Source organism: Aspergillus bombycis (assembly GCF_001792695.1).
Source record: "Aspergillus bombycis strain NRRL26010 chromosome Unknown contig00013, whole genome shotgun sequence".
Taxonomy (NCBI): Eukaryota; Fungi; Ascomycota; class Eurotiomycetes; order Eurotiales; family Aspergillaceae; genus Aspergillus; species Aspergillus bombycis.
In genome coordinates this window covers 93,413-115,117 of record NW_019170015.1, presented here as the reverse complement: position 1 = coordinate 115,117, position 21,705 = coordinate 93,413, and the positions used below count along the sequence as shown (strand labels likewise).

At 48.6% G+C, this 21,705-nt stretch overlaps 7 protein-coding genes across 7 annotated transcripts; 4 read left to right on the top strand and 3 right to left on the bottom strand.

Moving 5' to 3' along the window:
• Positions 1–677: 677 nt before the first annotated feature.
• ABOM_002969 (ESCRT-III subunit protein DID4) lies at positions 678–1,598 on the bottom strand (the record flags this gene model as incomplete). The annotated part of the gene is made up of 5 exons (XM_022530099.1): positions 678–806; positions 870–1,130; positions 1,190–1,250; positions 1,318–1,532; positions 1,593–1,598. The coding sequence occupies 5 exons, from the start codon at positions 1,596–1,598 to the stop codon at positions 678–680; spliced, it is 672 nt and encodes a 223-aa protein (XP_022392510.1).
• A 353-nt stretch (positions 1,599–1,951) lies between these two features.
• On the top strand, positions 1,952–4,923 carry ABOM_002968 (mitofusin; the record flags this gene model as incomplete). Its single annotated transcript, XM_022530098.1, has 4 exons — positions 1,952–2,273; positions 2,342–2,390; positions 2,442–4,510; positions 4,562–4,923. The coding sequence occupies 4 exons, from the start codon at positions 1,952–1,954 to the stop codon at positions 4,921–4,923; spliced, it is 2,802 nt and encodes a 933-aa protein (XP_022392509.1).
• A 527-nt stretch (positions 4,924–5,450) lies between these two features.
• ABOM_002967 (BRCT domain protein) lies at positions 5,451–8,221 on the bottom strand (the record flags this gene model as incomplete). The annotated part of the gene is made up of 7 exons (XM_022530097.1): positions 5,451–6,511; positions 6,562–6,642; positions 6,694–6,970; positions 7,022–7,644; positions 7,702–7,978; positions 8,079–8,140; positions 8,200–8,221. 7 exons carry the CDS (start codon positions 8,219–8,221, stop codon positions 5,451–5,453), a joined length of 2,403 nt encoding a protein of 800 aa, XP_022392584.1.
• Positions 8,222–8,767: 546 nt separating this feature from the next.
• ABOM_002966 (DEAD/DEAH box helicase) lies at positions 8,768–11,083 on the top strand (the record flags this gene model as incomplete). The annotated part of the gene is made up of 3 exons (XM_022530096.1): positions 8,768–9,733; positions 9,787–10,205; positions 10,258–11,083. 3 exons carry the CDS (start codon positions 8,768–8,770, stop codon positions 11,081–11,083), a joined length of 2,211 nt encoding a protein of 736 aa, XP_022392583.1.
• Positions 11,084–11,719: 636 nt separating this feature from the next.
• On the top strand, positions 11,720–16,389 carry ABOM_002965 (YjeF-related protein N-terminus domain containing protein; the record flags this gene model as incomplete). The annotated part of the gene is made up of 7 exons (XM_022530095.1): positions 11,720–11,834; positions 11,892–13,658; positions 13,721–13,749; positions 14,253–14,274; positions 14,520–14,536; positions 14,611–15,788; positions 15,876–16,389. The coding sequence occupies 7 exons, from the start codon at positions 11,720–11,722 to the stop codon at positions 16,387–16,389; spliced, it is 3,642 nt and encodes a 1,213-aa protein (XP_022392567.1).
• Positions 16,390–17,839: 1,450 nt separating this feature from the next.
• ptcG (type 2C protein phosphatase PTC1) lies at positions 17,840–19,599 on the top strand (the record flags this gene model as incomplete). Its single annotated transcript, XM_022530094.1, has 2 exons — positions 17,840–19,102; positions 19,156–19,599. The coding sequence occupies 2 exons, from the start codon at positions 17,840–17,842 to the stop codon at positions 19,597–19,599; spliced, it is 1,707 nt and encodes a 568-aa protein (XP_022392585.1).
• A 680-nt stretch (positions 19,600–20,279) lies between these two features.
• Positions 20,280–21,393, bottom strand: ABOM_002963 (mitochondrial 54S ribosomal protein mL67; the record flags this gene model as incomplete). Its single annotated transcript, XM_022530093.1, has 2 exons — positions 20,280–21,041; positions 21,118–21,393. The coding sequence occupies 2 exons, from the start codon at positions 21,391–21,393 to the stop codon at positions 20,280–20,282; spliced, it is 1,038 nt and encodes a 345-aa protein (XP_022392587.1).
• Positions 21,394–21,705: the final 312 nt, after the last annotated feature.

The window sequence follows — 21,705 nt, the reverse complement described above, 5'->3', positions numbered from 1 at the left end:
TTGGAAATCTTCATATACTTCTACAAGCGAACGAATTGATCACACTGCTGCGTTCCTTCATGCAATTGCAACCACCTTCGGCCCCACGTGGCCCATCTTATCGTGTCAAACACAAGGTTAACGGGATGGAGTGTAATAATAATAATAATAATTAAAGTTGGCAATGCTGGGTATTGCTGACAACGGACCTTTTTAACCTAGCATAAACTTTATTACATCTATGTGGTATGCCTGATAGGCATCAGTTTAGCCTCCGAGCCTATCTAACCTGTACCATGGATCATGGGCTCAGACTGACGTTTCTGTGTCATAGATATGATACAGGAAATGTAATTTACAGGAAGATGGTTTTTCCGGCGTGTTGTCCTATCACAAAGTAACGCATCCTTGTCATTAGGATTAACACTGATAGTATAGGTATAGGTTATGATTGATGAATAGGTATGAATTAGCCTGAAATTCACGTTACTACAATGCGTAAAAGCCCTTAGAGACTTTTAGCACCGAAGCACTCATATCCAAAGCCATGTGGCGAACTGTCTGGATTGCTGAGTGTATCACATTAATCTGACATGAATGAAGTGGCGTCGTAATCGATGCAAAGAGTAAACCGGTTATGGATGGGAGCGAGGCTTGAAGGACACAAAATATAACAAAGGAACAATCAGAGCTCATGATCACCGTCGAAGGCTGTCCAGCCTGGCTTGTAGATCGTCATCGGCTGAGCTTCCCCCAGCACCAACTGGTTGGGCAACTCGAGTCTCACCGACTGCAGTCTTCTGTATGTCGGTTGGTGTCTCACCCAGCTGTTCAAGAATAAAAGTTAGTATATGCACAGCTCTATCGTGGGCGAAGAAGAGAACACGAACCGCCTGGCTGAGATCTACACCTATTTCATCCAAGACTTCCTTGACAATATCTTCGCTATCTTCGTCCTCGCCCTCCATTCCAGTTGCTTCGTCAATCGCGTCATCCATCATTTCTTGTCGCTGATCCATAATATCATTTTCTCGTTCAAATTCCATAGCGATTCGTTGCAGCGCGGGAAGGTTCATTTGTCGGTTCATACTACCCAATAGCATTGTGGCACCTTTCATCGATTGCATCATCTGCTCGTTGCTGCGAACGGTCTGCACAATATCAAGTGAGTAACAGGCACCGCTATTCGTACGCCTCGGGACCATCCTACCTGAATGCGAAGGGAAATCGCTTGAAGTTGCGTTCGCATTTGATAGAATTTCTGGATGTACCTAGACCCAGTAATCTCCATTAGCTCATGATCATGGCATGCAAACTGAGCTCCTTTGGTATTCATACCGTCTCGTCCTGACCAGGTCTTTGGCCTGGATCTTGCAGGCTCCAATCTGACCATTCTTGGCGCTCTTCTTGATGTCTTGCACCAGCTTCTTTTCCTGATTTTCCAGCTTGGTTCTCTCCCGATCCAATTCGCGCTGTGTCCGGTCAAGAGCCCTTTGATGTTTGCGAAGGCGCTCTGCTGGTGTCATGCGCTTTCCGAATGCCCATTCGATAACCTAGACAATGAACAGCGTAAGCGGGAAACTAGGTACGGCAAATAACAACGGACAACATACATTCATCTTGGCCAGTCACAAAAGATCTCCAGTGCAAAACGGTTCGAAATGAAACCAAAGAGGCTGCGTAGAATGTACAAATGAAGAGAGCGGGATTGGGGAGGGGAATATCTGATACGATCCGAAGCCGCGCGGTGACATCAAACCTAAGAACTAATACGCCGAACGGGCGGATCCAAACTAATAAAATTACGGGGGCAACAGTCACATGGCGGCGACCAACCCCTTTTGGGACATGGAATTCCCACGCCGTTTTTATGCTCATGTAAGCGGGTCTCCCGACTGACGAAAAAACAAGTTCCGTTTCATCGCATCTTGCCTGACCTTTCGACTTCCATGCACCGCACATCCTTTTCGTCATGAGTCAGGAGTATTTTCCCGGCAACGGCGGTTCCTCTGCCGGTGAGGGTTCGTCAAGACATCCTCCGCAGCAGGAAGCGTCCGAGTACCCTTTCTTCCCGAACGCCCCGCCCGCGTACATGACCGTTGGAAATGGTTCGACATCGGAGAGCGCGACGGCCTTGATGGCATCGTTGAACAGAGACTCGGGCTATGGTGATAGCATCACGAGTGGCAGTTTGAGGGATGGTGATGTGGGTAGCGATTGGCGATCAGATATGATGGTGGATAGACCGACCCCGGTGCATACTCCAACACTTCCAGGACAGTGGAATCCAGCAGGTTGGTTATTCCTAGCATCACCGGTATCTTCTGGGGATGTATAGTATATTAACTTGGGTTTTCTGCAGCGGAACATGAACGACAGGTAGTGGCGAGCCATGTTCACCAGCTACAATAGTACGTTTGCGACCACAAAACAGCCGAATGAAAGTTCTAACCGCTCTATAGCAACTCCAACAGGACGAAGCTCGGACGCGCTATTACACGGACTCTCGATACTTTGAAGGACCTCCAGGACATGAACCGTCAATGGCCTGCCCACTACCCGTCGGTACGAGATACTCCGGATTCTCCTTCAGACAGACCCGCGTTGCGCCAGGCGCAGTCATTCTTCGACGACAGCGACATTCAACAAGGGGAATTTAGACCTGGACCTATTAGACGAGCAGCTACGGTATCAAATAGCGACGACCTGGCTGCAGCGGAATCAAGTGCCGCTGCGGAACGTCGGCCAGCGCCAGAACCGAGGTTGATAACCCCGCAGATAGCGCAAGAATTCTCTATTCTGAAGCTTGACTTGAAGCTAGGTGCTCTGTCTCAAGTGGAGTTAGTACATTCGTTGGAAAAGGCCTCTATTGCGTCTCTTTTGGACGGAAAGATCAGCCAGAGTGTCAAGCACCTTCTCTCGCTACGTGACAGGATCGAGGATACTTCAAGCAAGGTTTTGATCACTGGTGACCTTAATGCGGGAAAATCGACTTTCTGTAATGCTCTGCTGCGCCGCAAGGTGCTGCCCGAAGACCAGCAACCTTGTACCAGCATTTTCTGTGAGGTTCTTGATGCGCGGGAGAACAGCGGAGTTGAGGAGGTGCATGCAGTCCACAAGGACGTAGATTACAATCGCAACGATGAGAGCACATACGACGTGTATCCCTTGACTGAGCTCGAGAATATCGTGATTGACAACTCCAAATACATGCAATGCAAGGTCTACGTTAAGGACGTGCGAACCATTGACGAGTCTCTACTGAACAATGGGGTCGTCGATATTGCTTTGATTGATGCCCCTGGCTTGAACTCCGATTCCTTGAAGACAACCGCTGTTTTTGCTCGGCAGGAAGAGATTGATGTTGTTGTGTTTGTCGTTTCCGCTGCCAATCATTTCACGCTTTCAGCCAAGGATTTTATTCACAACGCGGCAAAAGAAAAAGCATACATGTTTATCGTTGTCAACGGATTCGATCAGATTCGCGACAAGCAACGGTGTGAGCGAATGATTCTGGATCAAATCAACAAACTTAGCCCTCGTACGTACAAGGAAGCTGCGGAACTCGTTCATTTCGTATCAAGCAATGCCGTTCCTGTTGCGCCTCCTATGTCCGTGGAAAGTTCTGGCTCCGGTGGTGGCGGGGGCTTCGATTCCGACGGGGATGGTGATGATGACGACGACAGTAAGCCCAAAGGCAAAGGCAAAGACAAAGGGAAGGAGAAACAGAAGATCCAGGATTTCGAAAATCTCGAAAGCTCTTTGCGACGATTTGTTCTCGAAAAGCGTTCTCGCTCGAAGCTCGCCCCTGCCAGAACTTATCTTCTCAACTTGCTTGGAGATTTGAACTCCCTAGCCTCCGCCAATCGCGACATTGCCCAATCCGAACTCAAGCGTGTCACAGAAGAATTGGCAGAGCTCGAGCCAGCGTATGAAGGCGGCCAGAAGAAGAAAATAGAGCTCGACGTGCAGGTTGAGAAAAATATTGATGATTCATGCGAAGATGTCTACAACCATACGCGGTCGACCTTGTCGGACACTATTACTCGCGTCTCAGAGGCTGATTTGGGTGTTGAATACCCTGGTATCTTCTCTGCATTCCAGTATGCGGAAGATTTGAAGTTAGCCATGCTGGAGCAAATATCTGCCGCAGCTTCAGCTTGCGAGGACTATGCGCGCGTAAAGACAGTAGACGGTGTAGAAGCCATTCAAAAGATTGGTCTTCTTCACGTTGGAGACAAATTCGCACCCTTGAATTTCCGTGCCGATATGATGTTCCGCCGTAGTCGACGCCATACATTTGCCAAACAAGTCGATACCGAAGTTGAACTATTGGATTTCTTCGATATTGCTGGCATTTGGGAGCGGCAAGAGAAGGTGGCCGGAACAGGAATGGCCATGACGGCTGTCACTGTCCTCGGAGGCAGAGTCTTCGGCGGTATTAGCTGGGTTGACAGCGCGTTTAGTGCAGCTAAGTTCCTTGGACCCAACAACTTGCGACGCCTCCTAGTTCCGGGTATTGTCGCTGCTGGTAAGTGTTTAATTCGTACCGGATCCTTGAGGGCAAAACTAACCTGAACAGCTGCTTTGACCGCGGCATACGTACTTTCTACAATTCCCACTACACTGCCTCCCCGCCTCTCACGCAAGATCGCCGCTGCTCTTGAAGAGAAAGACTACGTACATTCGAACGCTACCCGGATCTCGACTGAAGTCCGGCGAGTTCTCCGTATCCCGGCCAATAATCTCCAGGCCAGTCTCGCCCAAGATATTGAAGACCTCGGAAGACGCAAGCAAGAAGTCAGCAAGACCAAGGTTGAAAGTGAGAATGCCAGCAAGTACTTCTCCAACCTCTTCCGGGAAAGTGGTGAGAACAAAAGGTCTGTAGAGAGTATAGACCTTGATGGCCCGCTGCCGGGTGCAATGGGTGCCCATGAGCCATGAGCTTTGAATCTCCCTTGCGTTATATGTACAAAAAGTAATGATTCTATATGAGTTATCCGGCCGGCTGTGTCTCGAGGGTGCTAATTTTGCTTCGGTTCCCAAATATCCCTATCGTGTACAACAATTACTGTTCATCCATTTACACCCTTTCACCTCATCTATTTTTATTCCCCCCCCTTTCTTGGAGGCCGTGATTCACGTTGATAGCCTTCCTGTTTACACCTGCATTGGCGTTCTTTGAAGAACTCAGCGTATTGGATTCCCACTCCAATTGATGCTTTTATTTAACACTGTAGGTAGCCACCTATCTACCCAGTTGATTGTTATTGCAAAGAACATGTCATCTTTCCTGATCCAAAGCATTCTAGAATAAATGATAATAGATGGTATCAATGATAAATTCCAAGATAGATTCATCCATAACTCCCAGCAATGACCAGAGACGCCATTTCGATGCTATCTATGCCACGCCAAAACCATCATTAGGAACGTGAGCATACACGCCAAACAAATGTTTCCGACAAGATCTAAAAAGTATTATCCTTTGCAACCTTGCCCGCATTTCTCGTCCTCCGACCAGACCCCCAGCCCACATTTTCCAGCTCCTTAATTTCACCCGCAATTAGGTCCTGATTAGCAGGTTTCTTATCGACGAGTTTGCCCGCCTGATGGAGAAACTTCTCGCGCATTGCGACGGCATCCGGATCTTCGTAGTTCAATTGCGTCATTGGAGGCGGTGTTTCAGACTCCTCTTCTTCATTGATGCGGTCTCCTTCGAGGAAATCGAATCTTCCGCTGTTCACAAGGGAGGGAATTCCATCTGTGTTGATGCTGTCTATCGCACTTCCGCACCCATCCTCGTTTAGTGTATCGATTGAGCTCGCGCGAGAGAAACCTTTATGTTCGATGGAACGGACAGAGGCATGAGAGGGCGCTCTTCCAAGAAGAGGTTTTCTGCGCCTTGAACGGGGGCGGTCACCGTTCTCTCCTATGTCTGATGCGGAGCGCGAGTTCGCTGCTCGTGCCTGCTGGAGGAATCCGCTCAGCGTTGTTTCGATTGCTGATAGGGAGGTTGGATGTATGGCTTGTTCTGAGGATGGGCGTTTTCTTGGTGATACGTATGTTGTGTGTTGTTGGCTCGGCTCTTTTGTGGGGGATTCCCTTATAGTGGGTTCTTTTTGTAGAATTCCGGAGTTTTCTTGTAGGGGTGTTGAATGGCGTGAAGGAACTTTGTCTGTTTCCTTTGATGTTTGTCTGGTGAGTTTGTTGGTCTGGGGGTGATCCATGTGGATCTGTGACTTGGTTGCGTTATTGCGTTTGTTGAGCTCCTGGGACTGTTCCCTCTGGTCCGGGAGAGAGCCAACTCGCTTTTCCGGGTCTCGGCTGCTCTGTGAGGTTGACTTGCGAATCAGAAAAGGTTCGAATGGCTGTTTCTGTGCTTTTTGGATGGAGGTCCATAACCAATCGACGGTGACTGCGGGAACGTTCCATTCTTGCGTATGCCGTAGCTTCTCTTGATTTGCAGAACCAGGATCATTACATAACAATACAGATGCAGTTGGTGTCAGGTATTCATTATAGGTTGCACCTGGAATTATCAGTTCACGAAGAAGCCCTAGCAATGCAGTTCGAACTTACCAATCAGACCTACAAGTTTTGATAGATGTAGAAGGTCGATACGAGAGACCCCTGTAGAGCAGATTTTCATATTGTCGAGCCCTACTCTGGTTAGTCTGCGCATTTATATGTGAACAAGGGATAGGGACTTACCAGGGATAGGGAAACAAGGAATTGGAGTGTTTGCGATGTGTGATTCTGGGGGCACTAGAGTCTTGGCATCAAGGCATCTTTCCAACCACATATCGGTTACAACTTCACATTCAAATGCTAGGTCATCGGTAGATGGAACCTGGTTTCGAGGCATCTTGTAGGGGACAATCGTGTAGAGACCATGGCCTCTCTTAGGAATGTCGGGCCGAGAGAATTCGCTCAATGAGCCGACCAACTGGGCTCCATTGAACGAAAGGTGTTGGCGGAGGACGTTCGTCTGCGACGTGGTTAGATATAAGAATAAAAACAATTGCGCACACAAACATACTTGTTTTGAAGAGAATCCATGAATGAAGAAATAACAACCGTCTAAAAAGCCATCGCGGTGGCTGGCCGCTTCTGAAAACTGCTGGCGAGGCCTCTGGAACTTATCAACATTGCTTTGTTCCTGGGGCTCCGCAAAGGTAGTTTCACTGGCGAATGACTTGGCCTCTTGGACCATAGATGCACGTTTGACGAGTAATTGGCTATCATCTTTCTGTTGACTTCCTCTGGACCCGGTGCCTACGATGTCACCCCAGATCCCTTCGTTCTGGTCTACCAATTTGGCACTTGCGATGCGGCGCAACTTTCTAGGGCGAGGATTCGACGAGCCTTCATTACCCGGATCTTTCTCCCGAACAGCAGGCAGTGCGCGGTTCCAGGCCCCCGCACCCTGCTGTTCTTCCGGCACAAGCGGGTGATACAATGTCTCCTCCAGGATCATTCCACGCTCTATACTGTCGGTGAACCATTTCACGGTGATGACCTTGATATTCCATTGAGTCGCAAATTTGTACTTCTGGCTCTCCGTATCTCGTGCGACAAGATGGGTGACTTGTTTCGTAAGATCTTTCCTGAATTCGGCACCCTGTGCAACGGCTGTGTCTTGAATATAGTTTCGGAATGCCACTAAGAAAGTCTTTAGTATGCGCCGATACGGCGTAAACATTGTCCACTTCCACTTACTATCCTCGAAGCCGGTTATACATATGCACAATCCGGCGAACGTCGGGAATTTGTATTGTTCTTCCAAACCTCGGACGTCTGTATCTTCTCCCTGCATCCATGATTGGCGGACCGCTTCTACCCACTCAGGCTTAAGAACAGTCACATCTGCTCGTTCTCGTGCGACAAATTTGTATTTCGCAGTATTGGTCTCGCCCACAATCAGATGGGTAACATCGGAGGTTAGGTCAAGTTTGAGAGTCGCTCCCATTTGGCGTGCGATTGTAGCCAATTCAGTCTAATTCCGAGGAACGTTGTCAGTTGTCACGACCATTTACTGATAAGAATATGGGAAACGAAGTGAGAGCATCATAGATCTTCGAGGAAAACACACTAACCCGCTGTTCTGGTAGAATGGACGTGAAGCACAGGACCACCCCCGCAAGAGGATGCTCCTTGTCTGCCGTATTATTAATATAATGTCATATCGCCATAACAGGAAGTGGATCATGTACATACTTGAGGCACCTTTCTCTGCCATCCTTCATGATTGGCAGCACATAAAAACAGCCTTAATCATTTATGGGTTGATTTGATACTTCCGATGCCGCATTGGCGCGTTTTCGTGATGCGTTATCACGTGATCCTAGTACTTTTTAGAAGGGCTAAACGTGCTGTGCATACTTAAGAAACGTAAAGGTGAGCATTCTAAGCCAGGAAATATTCTTATTAGCAATTCAGGCCATAGCAACTGTTCTTTGTTTCTTTGGTGTTGCCTTTGGCATCTTGGAATAACAGCTGGAGTAAGGTAATGAACTTGCCCTGTGTGGCAGCCCTTATCGGAATCACGTGTGATATGAAGCGCGTCAGTTATTCTAGAACGCGCGGGTCGCGAAAGTCCTCAATCAATGGTATTGATTTCATAAAGTGATGTACCACTGAATCATATTTCTCCAATTTGCGCTCTTTGTGTATGTCTAAAAGGGGTCTGGTTTTAATTCATCAAGTAATTTCACATGGTCCAAAATTGACATTGCAGGTTGCATGCAGATACTCGACTGCCTGACCAGCGCCGGAAGGGACCGTAATGTTCAAGAAAGCTGTACAAGACCATTCGGGAGGATCTGCTAAACCCCTTCAGTCCAGCCTTCTTCACAGCAATGGGATTCAACCATCGAAACCACCGCCGCAGTCAGTAGGAGTCAAACGGAAAATCGAAATGGCCAATGCTGGGGGATCTGCACTAGGGTCTTTGCACAGCGCTGTATACTTTGATGAGAATGATTTCGATGATGATCTTGATTTGGATAGCGAGCCAGAACCGTTTATACCACCACCAAAAATTGTGAGGCCGAACAATGGGCGACAGATACCATTTGAAAGTACAAACTCAACTACCTTGGCGACGCACACGATCAAGCCGGCTCAAGTGTCGACACCCACGAGAAAGAATGAGGACTTGGAGATAAAGTACCCCGAGCTGCCTCCAGTTCCTGATGATCCGGTACCATCCAGCAGCATACCAGTTCCTTGGTCATCCTCACCACCATCTCACTTTCAGAAACCTACCAGTTCACGAACTCTACCGTGGCTTAAGAAAGAGGAGTCGATGCCAGCACCAGCCGTGCAGTACAAGCCAGAGACACCTGTGCGTCCAAAGCCGACTGCCATATGGAACAAATCGGCAAGCGCAATCAAGGAGGAACAGAAAGAACTACGCCGACAGTATAAGAATCAGAAGACCGATTCTGTGCAACATCGCCCACGTCCTAAGATGGCGTCCTTATTCCTTAGTGATGAACAGAAACACGTACTTAATGCCGTTGTTGAGCAAGGGAAGAGTATATTCTTCACCGGTTCCGCCGGAACTGGAAAATCAGTTCTCATGAGAGAAATTATTAAGAAACTTCGCGACAAGTACAGGAGAGAGCCTGACAGAGTGGCAGTGACTGCTTCAACGGGTCTTGCCGCTTGTAACATCGAGGGTGTTACCCTCCACAGCTTCGCAGGGATAGGATTAGGCAAAGAGCCTGTCCCTGAGCTTGTTAAGAAGGTCACAATTTGCACCATGCCCTGTCGAAAGGTACTTATATTGACACATTACAGGTCAAGAAAAATCCCAAAGGCCGGAACCGTTGGCTACGTACAAAGGTTCTGATTATTGATGAAGTGTCTATGGTTGACGGAGACCTCTTCGATAAGCTCGAGGAGCTTGCTCGAAAGATTAGAAACAACGGCCGTCCTTTCGGCGGCATTCAACTTGTCGTTACGGGCGACTTCTTTCAATTGCCTCCGGTCCCTGATGGCAGCAATCGAGAGGCAAAATTTTCATTTTCTGCTGCTACCTGGAATACCTCTATACAACACACAATCCTCTTGACCACTGTTTTCCGTCAAGCAGATCCTGATTTTGCAAACATGCTCAATGAAATGAGGCTTGGAAAGCTCAGTCCGCGTACAATCGATACCTTTAAACACCTCTCACGGCCACTTGACTTTCATGATTCTCTTGAAGCTACGGAGCTGTAAGGTCATCCCATTAGAAGACTACACGGGAACTAACATAGATTCACTTAGGTTCCCAACACGTCAAGAGGTAGAGCATGCAAACAGTGCAAGAATGCAAAGACTGTCCGGCGAAGTGATGACTTTCAATGCCGCAGATTCGGGTACAATTCAAGACGCACAGTATCGTGAGAAACTGCTGGCCAACTGCATGGCTCCACAAGTAATCCACCTCAAAAAAGGAGCACAAGTCATGCTCATTAAAAATATGGAAGATACGCTCGTCAATGGATCAATTGGACGAGTGGTCGCATTTATGGATGAGGCAACATTCGATTTCTATCGCGAGAATGAAAGCGACTTCGCTGGTGACCAGGGAGCCCAAAGCGATGAGGAGATGATGAATCGCTCCCGCAAGAAGCTTAAGTCTCTTTCTCACAAAGAAGGGGGCGTCGTGGTGAGCAGAAAATGGCCTCTTGTCTGTTTTGTACAGCCGGATGGAACCGAAAGGCACCTGCTTTGCCAACCAGAAACATGGAAGATCGAACTTCCCAACGGAGAGGTTCAGGCTCAGCGTGCACAGGTCCCATTGATTCTGGCATGGGCTCTGTCTATCCACAAGGCTCAGGGTCAGACCTTGCAGCGAGTTAAAGTCGATCTTGGACGGGTTTTCGAAAAGGGTCAGGCTTACGTTGCTCTGAGTCGTGCAACCTCCAAGGAAGGCCTTCAAGTCACACGGTTCGATGCACGAAAGGTCATGGTACATCCCAAAGTCACCGAGTTTTACTCTAAACTCACCAGTATTACTGACGTGCTCAAGCCGAAAGGCGGGCAACGGACTATTCCTGGTCATTACCCTGAGGACGACTTCGAAGATGATTATTTAGACTATCTATAAGGGTAAGAGATTTCACTTGCCATGTGGCATATACATAACACTTCTATTATTACCTTTTTCATCGCTGTTTTGCATCTACATATTGTTTAAAAGCTCGTATCCTTTACGGGTAAGCATGTAAAATGATACCATTGTGGGTTTAAGTTTGATTACTGTTGATATCATGTGAGAGATGAAAGTCACATATACTACTACTACTAGTACTAGCGCATGCACAATGACAGTTGAATTGAGACCAATCATATTGTTCACTAACCCTCCCTAGTTAGTAGTACTGCAAATCCTATTGAAGTATCCATAGTAATCTGGAACATGAGATTAAATAACCAATTCAATTGGAGGATCAAAAGTTACCGACAGGAGGCCTCGCCTCGTGGTAAGATTTGAAATATACCGAACTAAAGTAGGAACCTTGTAGGCCACCCCACTTGGGCGCGCCTGCTTATCGATAAGATCTTTTAGCACTGCACGTGACGTCGGATAGAGCTGTAGCAACGAGCTGACAATTCACTTTTGCGACGCTGTACAACAGGACCAACATTTGCTCTACTTTTCCCCTGCTCCCTTTCGCCAGTCTTTGGCATGCTTGTCAGATAGGCGATAGTAGGGTGATTGTATACTGAGTGACTATTCACCATGGCTTCCGAATTCATTGGATACAACGTTCTTGTGACGCTGAGAACTCCGCCTAATGCAACTGCCCAAGGCGTCGTGGCCAATGTCATAGGACAACGTCTGATGCTGCGGGATGGTAAGTGAAGAAAATCCTATGACATTTTCCTGTATCGGTCTAATATGCGGCTGCTAGTCGCACTTTCGTGGAGCCCCCAGAAATTTCCCACATATTTCATTGAAGCTACCGACATTGCCGACCTCTCTCTTGGACCAAACCCCAATGCGCCCTCGCATAATCAGCAGCCAGGCAGAGAGAGCCATAATATAGCCCGTGCACCCCCTGTGGTACCGGCACAACAACCATTTGTTGACCCGGCCATCTTAAGCTTCAGCAAACCATCTACTGAGCAATTCAGCCAGGGCCCAAGACCAGGAGGGCCGCAGCTTCAACCCGCTCCGATCGACCGATTGAGCTCTCCAGCTTCTCAGAATATCCATCCTCCGCATCAGGTCCAGCGTGATCAATCTGCAGTCCTTACGGAACCGTTCAGCAACTTGGAGGTGAATGTAGATGGCAGAGTAAATGAGCCTCACAATGCGTCTCAGGGAAACGAGTTGCATGGGTCTGTTCCTGCAGGCAGTGATGAGTTTACAACTGCACAACGCTCTGCCAGCCAGGTCAACCTAAAGGGTACTCGTCGCGTTGGTCAGAACAAATCCCAGCGTTCAGGGTTAACGCCTGTTAATGAGCATGATGGCGCGGCGAATACAAACCCGAAGACCCGAGGGTGGCGTCAGACTGCCTTTGTAGAGCCTGCTAGTCCACAAAAATACAGAGAAAGAGAGCCTAACTCACGGCGTCGGAAGAAGAAGAACCGCGGCTCTTATGCGGAGGATCCCAATGGTTGGGCAACAGAAGATGCTACCGACATTCAAGAACTGGGTGATTTCGATTTTCAAAGTAATCTCTCCAAATTCGACAAAAGAAGAGTCTTTGAAGAGATTAGAAATGACGACACCACGGCAGATGAAGCACGATTGGTTAGTTTTAATAGAAGGGTCCCCAAGCCGGGCACAAACGGAGGGAAGAATTTGCATTGGACTGAGAATGTGCTTGATAGTCCTCCAGGTAGTGAAACCGGAGACACTGACCAGGAGCCAAGCGACGCGAAACTGAGCAGTGGAAACTACTCAGGACGCGAGCTCTCAAGAGGGTCAGCACGAGCCCAGAGCCGGAAGGGAAGTGGCATTCTAGGACAACCCCTGGTACCTCCCCAGATTAACACTGTTGGGCGTGGCCAACTCAGCGCTTCTCGTACTACCAGTCCTCGGCCTGGAAGTAAGGCTTCAGTTTCGGCATCGCCTATTAGCGGACCCGGCGTTCCTGGAGCTTCCTTGCGCCTCACTACAACGAATAGAAGTTGTCCGACTGTGAGCCCGCTACAAGCCCTCGAAGTCGAGCAAATTGCGGTCGCTGAACTTGGCCTGACTGAAGATATGATCACAGAAAACGCTGGGAGAAGCATTGCGGAAGCTGCCGTTGGCCTTTTGTCTAATGATGCCGCTGCGCCTACCATGCTTGTGTTGACCGGCAACCATCGTACTGGCGCAAGGGCCGTATCTGCTGCTCGTCACCTCCGTAATAGAGGACACCGCGTGACTGTCTGTATGCTTGGTATTGAACACGAAAATGAATTACTTGAGAGCTGCCGCAAGCAGATTGATGTTTTCAAGAAGATCGGTGGACGTGTGCACAGATGGGAAGATTTATCAACGCGGCTTTCAACCTCTGAATTCAGTCCTGATCTAGTCCTAGATGCTCTATTCGGTATTCACATAGCCTTTGATGATCTCCGCACCGACGATCAAGCTGTGGCCTTTGAGATGATCGCCTGGGCCAACCGAAGTAACCTCGAAGTTCTGTCCGTTGACGTTCCTTCGGGCTTCTCAGCTTCGAGCGGTAAGTCCCTCCTACATCGATAGGCACCTTTTAGTACCGTTACTAACACAAGCCAACTACAGGTGAGGTGACCGTAATGGAGGGAGGCCGGGTGTGCGTCAGTTCCAAATCAGTAGTCTGCCTCGGAGCACCCAAGACTGGAATCATAAATGCACTGCTAGCCGGGGAGGGTCTTACTTGGAGCCTTTCCGTAGCAGACATTGGGATTCCTCAGATTGTGTGGAGGAAATATGGGACACGTCGCCGGCACGGAATTGACTTTGGCAATCGCTGGGTGGTGCCTCTACGCTACCAACCATCCTCTGCTTGATATTGCATGCGTGGTGGCCTTTGCCCTTTACTTCACGACTGAACAGCTTAATTTATGGCGTTATACGGGTTTTACTAAAAGAAATAGCGGGATTGATTCAGGGTATACCCCTTTCTGCAGTGTCAACGAAATGCATCATATCATGCTAGTCATAGCCGGTTGGCCGCACTACGGCGAAATGATTTTCAGGAACGAGCGGGTTGTATCATATGTAGTTCTTCCAAGGCCAATGCACTGCCTAGCAAATGAAATACAGATCCATGGTTTCTTGATCCACTATCTAGCACCTGATGCCTATGTCAACCTGTACGGAGTATGTTAAATGGATCTATCCCTCATGTGAACCTAGCCCGATTTGGTTAGATCCGCATCTAGTCCCGGAGCAATACATCATGTCTTGGGGCGCGGCCAGCGGTCGCATTTTGCGAAGATTCACTCAGAATATCAACATAAAACTTCATCACCAAGATGGGGAAAGGTCAGTTTAGTGAATCAGCATTCTGGCTACTTTAAATTTCAATCTTAATGCTAACAGACCATTTGCCTGGTAGGGACGGACAAGCTTTACGTATGATACACCTCATTAAAGATTTGTTCTGCGCCGTCTAATAAACTGGTTACTGATCGCAAAGCTCAAAACAGATCACACATTCTGAGTGGGCATCGGGTGATTCGTACTCTGCGAGCGCCGGACAAGGGGGGGCGAAAGGAGGAGACAACGCACCCTTCAAACGCCTTCCTTTCAATTTCTGCTCTCTTTCACTGCAGCCATTCACCCACCCGGTTTGCACGCATTCCGGGACAATTTTCGACCTCACCAATATCCTCCCTTGGATCAAGAAACATGGAAAGAATCCGGTAGACGGTACACCGCTGAAAAACTCCGACCTGATTAAGCTCAACATCGCGAAGAATGAATCGGGTGATTACGTCGACCCAGTAACCTATAAAGTCTTGACGGATAACACACACATTGTCGCTTTGCGCAACACCGGGAATGTCTTCGCTTGGGACACCGTTGAGCGGTTGAATATCAAGGGGAAGCTGTGGCGCGACCTCGTCACGGACGAGGAATTTGGACGCAAGGACATCATTACACTACAGGATCCACAGAATATCGAGTCGCGGAATCTCAGCTCCTTTAATTATTTGAAGGAAGGCGAAAGTGTGCCTGGACAAAAAGAGGAAGAGTCCAATGTTAATGCCAGCGCATTGGGAAGTTCGGCGAAAATCTTGAAGGCAAAGGAGGCCGTGGCTAAAGCCCGTTCGGAGAGAGCGCAGCGAGCTGGCTCTGCTGCTGTTGCCAAGAAGGCTGATGGTAGTACGACTGCAAGTACTCAGTCCAAAACAGCCTCGTTCCAATCTGGGAAACCTACACCATACAATGCAGCCAAGCATACTACGGGTCTGGCTGCGGCATCCTTCACGAGTACTGGTTTAACTCCACATACCTCTGCCGAGCTCGCGCTCCTTTCAGATGAGGAATACATGCTAAAACGGGGGCGTATAAAGCAAAAGGGCTATGCTCGAATCTCAACTACATCCGGTGACATTAACTTGGAGCTACAGACGGAATACGCGCCAAAGGCCGTGTGGAACTTTATCAAATTGGCTAAAAAGGGATATTATAAAGATGTCACTTTCCATCGCAATATCAAGGGCTTCATGATCCAGGGCGGAGATCCCTCGGGTACTGGTCGAGGTGGTGAAAGTATCTGGGGTAAATACTTCAATGATGAATTCGAGGGACCTTTGAAACATGATTCCAGAGGGACTCTCAGCATGGCCAATAAAGGCAAGAATACGAATAGTAGTCAGTTGTAAGTTGCCAATTGTTTGCCTCTTTTTTGACCCCCACACTGTCAGAAATTTGATCGAGACGGCCTGTGCTAACTTTGCTCTACTAGCTTCATTGCGTACCGTGCTCTCCCACACTTGAACAACAAGCATACTATTTTCGGTCATGTAATCGACGATCCGACTCCTTCGTCCACCACCCTAAACAACTTGGAAACGCACCCGGTCAATGCATCAACTAATAGGCCTACTCCAGACATTCGCATCACAGATGTTACCATATTTGTGGACCCCTTTGAGGAGTTTTTGAATCAGAAAAAGGCGGAAGAGACGTCAGGGAAGAATACAACAGCCGATTTAACAGAAGAAGACGGGAAAACTCAGCAGGAAGATGACGACCAAGTTACTTGGACAGGCAAAAGAGTGCGCGGCCCAGGCTCTTCAGGAGCTGGCGGCGATGCTTCGAGCGGAGTCGGAAAGTATTTGAAGGCTGCGTTGGCTAATCAAGCCGCTCAAGAAGAGGATGAAATCGTGGAATTTGTAGACGAAGAGGCTGAGCCCGAGCCGATGCGGAAGAAGTTCAAAAGCAGGGGAGGGTTTGGGGATTTCAGTTCGTGGGATTGAAAGCCTCCCTATTGGTGCTATCTATCTCGTACTGTACGTACCTATAACTTAGGTCATGATATGTCTACACAGCACAATGTCCGGGGTTTGTCCCCGAAGGTTTCTATATGAGTGTATGAGTAGGTTCCAGGATGCTCAGATTATACAGAATTTTCGCTCGATACGGTAGGGTGTCTTATGCTCAGGCGTACACTTTTTGCGATATGGTCAATGCTTCTATGACTTACGGCCTGTAAATTCTTCGCCGTATAGGTTACAAGGTAAGTCGTCAGTTATATATATACTATACATCTGTACGCAAATCATCCGAATCGTACAATACGAGAAAACAATCAATAAATACGAACTAGGAAAAGCAAGGCACACTGGTTAGACGATATAACATACCATATCAGATCATATCGTATAGATTGGCATCTTATGATCCTTGACCCCTACTTAGTCCCAGGGGGAAAAAGCAAACGGGTTGCCTCACTACTGTAAGTGATGCGATGCTGCTTTGGGGGGGATCCACAGGTCCCATTCCGTCCTCAACTACTAGTACTAGTAAAATAGTCTGGGCGGTCTTCCGCCCTTCCGGCACTGGCGTTCAACTGCCTGCGTGATTAGTTAAAACTCTTCCCCGACCTGGGTTTAGCGCGAAGGACGGGAGTGGGAAAGTAACCTGAGTGCCAGGTGCTTTCCCAGCAATGATGAACTAACTACTACGAACTACTAATAATAAATGCCATCGATCCCACCTCTAACCAACCCGCGCTCGCCGTACTTCAACCCGGAATACGTCTTCAACACTTTTACATCCAGAAACCTTGGAGCTTTGATTTTTATCTGATTGTCTTCCTCGTGAGTGTTATTTAATTCCTACCCAAATCCCGCCCAGTGGCTTAGCACACTGTTGTTTCCATGTCGCTGCGCAGTGGGGTTGATCATGATGTGCCCCCATGGTGCCTGATTCAAGGTGACAAATCAGTTTTAGTTGGATAGTGTGACTTGTGATGATCCCTTCAAATCCATGCCTATTTCCTACTAGTCACTGTTTTTTCGCGATGTTTTTTGTATGTCTGGCAGAGAAGGGCCACTATATGTCATGGGCCTGTTGGTTTTCGACCACGCAGACGCCCAGACATTCGTCATCTGATACAACCGCTTCTTGGATATCACCTGAGTTTTGGAAATCAATCATTACCCTTCAACCTACTTAGGTTGGAAGCAAGTTCTAGTAAGCTCAGTCACTGACACTATCTTTATTTTTCTTGTTCAGTTCTTTCCCCTCGCTTCCGCCGCAATTCCTACACTACGTCAGGCCTTGCCAGATTTCGCCTTCCGCCGCCGCCGCCGCCCTCTCCGCTCTAACTTTGGTCTGGTTTAATACCACAGTCCCATACCTACAATCAAGCTGGCAGGGAATAAGCGGAGAAGTTTTTCGAGCCAGGGTGGGTTGCTGAACAGAATGTTCAGTGGCTCCTCGAGCCCACCCAAAGACAAATCAAACTCAGTTCCACATTCCGGTGCTGTCGATACACAATCTCTGAGTGTGCATCCCGAGGAAGGCGCTGTAACCCATACCAGCAAGTCTCTGCCGTCCGGTGGTTTCTTTACGAGAAGGACTAGCGAAGACCAGGGCCCTACCGGGGAGAAGAAGCGCCGGAGTAGTACAGTCACGAAAGCGGCGACGTTTTTCACCAACGCTAAGAATTCACTGAGTTTGAGTAGTAGTCCTCGTGAATCTTCGTCGTTCAATTACACGGTTCGATCTCCGCAAACGTTGCAGTCACTTGGGAGCATGGACCCGGCATTGAGTGTCCCACAAGGGTCATTGAACAATTCGGCTGGCGATTCGCTACCAACTCCTCGCTCATCGTTCAAAGTTGGTGTCACAGAAGACCGGAATCGAAAATGTCGCCGGACTATGGAAGATACCCATGCATATCTTTACAACTTTTTGGGGACCCCCGCACCATTAGCCCGGGCTGATGGCGAGAACGAGACTGATTCTTCCCTCGCTCCTGATGAAGCGTCTAGTGTTGTTGAAACTGACAATGGGTACTTCGCCATTTTCGATGGACATGCCGGCACATTCGCTGCTGAATGGTGTGGGAAGAAATTGCATCTGATTCTAGAGGATATAATGAAGAAGAACCCCAACACACCCGTTCCGGAACTTCTCGACCAAACATTTACCAGTGTTGATCAGCAGTTAGAGAAATTACCTGTGAAGAATAGTGGGTGTACTGCTGTCATTGCCCTTCTGCGATGGGAAGACCGGATCCCCAGTTCGCATTCGGCAACCGGCTCTTCCGCACTTGCTCCCGCAGCAGCCGCAGCCGCGAAGGGCGATTCCAATTCAGAGGCCGATGACACACCCACCCAAACAACTAGTACTGGTCCGTCCATTCTGCCCAAACTGCAAGAGAAAGCTATACGGCAACGTGTCTTGTATACGGCCAATGTGGGTGATGCTCGTATAATCCTGTGTCGCAACGGCAAGGCGCTCCGGTTGTCCTACGATCACAAAGGTAGCGACGAAAACGAAGGCAAAAGAATAGCAAACGCCGGGGGTTTGATACTTAATAACAGAGTAAACGGCGTTCTTGCAGTGACCAGAGCCCTAGGTGATGCCTATCTCAAGGATCTCGTCACCGGACATCCGTATACTACAGAGACCGTGGTTCAGCCGGACTCTGACGAATTTATCATATTGGCCTGCGACGGGGTAAGAAATGGCTTTTGTATATTCCAATGAGTGTTGCTAATGATCATGATTAGCTGTGGGATGTCTGTACTGATCAGGAAGCTGTGGATCTTGTTCGAAATGTCACAGACGCTCAGGAAGCATCTAAGATCCTGGTCGATTATGCTCTTGCACGGTTTAGTACCGATAACCTTTCTTGCATGGTTATCCGACTGGATACGGATCGTGTCAAGGAGGTCATCAACAAGACAGCTGACCCAATTGGTGTGGCTGGCGATCCATCCATGGCTGTTGAGCACGGCGTGAGCGAAGCAGACAAGATCATCGAGAGTGCAAGAAAGAGCATGGCCAATGCAGACATTGCAGATGATAGTGAAACGGTCGAGAAGGGCAAAGGTGCAAATCTGCAAAACATGGTCGACGGCGAACCCGGGCCAGAGATGTCAGTGGACGACCCTAATGATGCACCAGCCGTCAGTCACTTGAACAAGACTGGTGTGAATAACGGAAATCCCTAAGCGTCGGGTAGCAACACCTGCGCGACTGGCGTTGTGTCAGAAAGGGAGGGGGAGGAAAGATTTGAGCTACGTCCATATCTCGGTCCAGACAATGAATTTGCATCTTTGTTTGTTTGTTACCTTCTCTTTCCGTCCTTGTTCACTTCAACAACTTACTGGCGTCGATCGCAGTTCAGGGACTTGGGACCTCTGGTAGCCCACGGTCACCGGTATCATCTTCTTTTCCTACCCTTTTAGACCCAAACATGTGGGTTTTACCGATTCTTCTTTTTCTCTGGTTTTGCACTCTTCTATTTCTTCATCTACTCATAGAGGTATTCATCCTCTGCTTTTATGCCATTAGCCGAAGAAAGCGGTACTAACCCGGTTATACGTGTTCTACCTCCTCGGACAATGACTGCTACTCCTGTATTGGTACATAACGCTGTAAATCTGAACCCCAAATTTGAAATCAAGAGAAATTAATACGGGTCTTCGTAGATAGTCGGAACTACAGCTAATGTTCCACCATATATATTATAACTAGGCGGAGAAGTAGTAATAAATTGACAATTTGCTAAACGCCATTGCATCATCTAAAAATACAAATCTGTATATGCGAAGAACGAATACATCTTTCCAATGTAATGTAATATCCACACAAGTTTCCATCAGTATTCAATACACGCCTTCTTTAGCCCTTAGGCCTTCTGCTCCGGCTTCTTCTCCTTAAACGCCTCATCAGCAAGAACTTCCACACCGTAGTTAGGCTTCTGTCCTGGTATAACGTGACCGCGGGTCAGGTCGAGTTCACCGTGGCGGACACGTCCAGGCCAAGATTCGGCGAGACGAGCATCGTGAATATCAGTCCAGAGGATCTTAACGCCGTTGCTTTCCAGCCCGTTCGTGCTTTCAGGCTCCCGGACCTTGTATTCGACTTCGGATGTGCTCAAGGTCTTTTCCAACTCAGCCACACGCTCAGCCTGCTCCTCGGCCTTGGCTGTCTCCTTCGCACGAGCCTCCCTGCGGCGCCGTCTAGCAGTGCGAGTGAGGTATCCCCTTTTGCCATCAGCGAAGCCATTCGCGATCTCTTCCTCCTGGATGGCCAAAACGGCAGACACATCGGCAACACTAGTAGCCTTCTGGTCCATCAAAGCACGAGCGCGGTGTTTCTTCTCCATCAGCCATCCGACCTTGTCTGCATACTTCTCGTCGAACTTCTTGGCTCCTTCGGGGTCTTTGGGCCGCTTCTGATCCAGGAACTTTTCACTGATCGTGATCATCTCACGAGGCGGGGCGAATTGGCGCTGCACGGCAAATTCGCGGAGAAGATGGTAGGCACGGAGGCCAACCTTGGGTTCGTTGAAATGGACGGAGTAGTAAGGCACCCACATGTCCTTTCGGAGTGTAGCGGGGACGGTCTTTTTGCCGTGGTATACTAGCTGACGGAGGACATTGTTTTTCTAGGGAAATATGCATCTTAGCATATGCTCCTGTGGGATTACAAAACGGGTACTAGAATGGAAATGGTAGTCTTACCTCCAGATACCGCGTCAATGAGTAGACAACCTGGTTGGTGCGGATGTTATGATAGACGAAGATGTTCTTCCCGTGCGTAATGGCATTGATGGCCTTTCGTAACCGGACTCCCTCCTTCAACTGATGTGTCTTGAACGCATTCGAGTTCTGTTCCCGCGCTTTTCCCTGGATTACGCTATGGTTCTCGACTGGCGGGCGACGGACGACATTCCATGTCCCGATTTTGGTCGGGTCCAGGATCTTCTGGAACGGCTTAGTGACGGACTGCGAGGCCATTGCGGCCAGAAACGCACTGCTGCGTCTCTCTTATTGATCGAACTTGAGGTTAAGTTGAGTAGAGTGTTCCCCCCTCTAGTGCATAACGATTCGGGGAAAGGTGAGGTGAGGTTGATGGAGTGTCGGAAGCTGGAAAGTGAGAGCGCGCGGATCAATTTTTCGACGGGGAGTTAGACCAAACCCGACCAAACCAAATGGGCAAACCCGCCCGTAACCTCCGCAGAGCAATGGATGCTTGTGTTTAAGCTCCCATCATTCTTAAAGGAGCATTCGAGTTTAGCGCACATCTCATCCTTGTTATACTTTAATTAC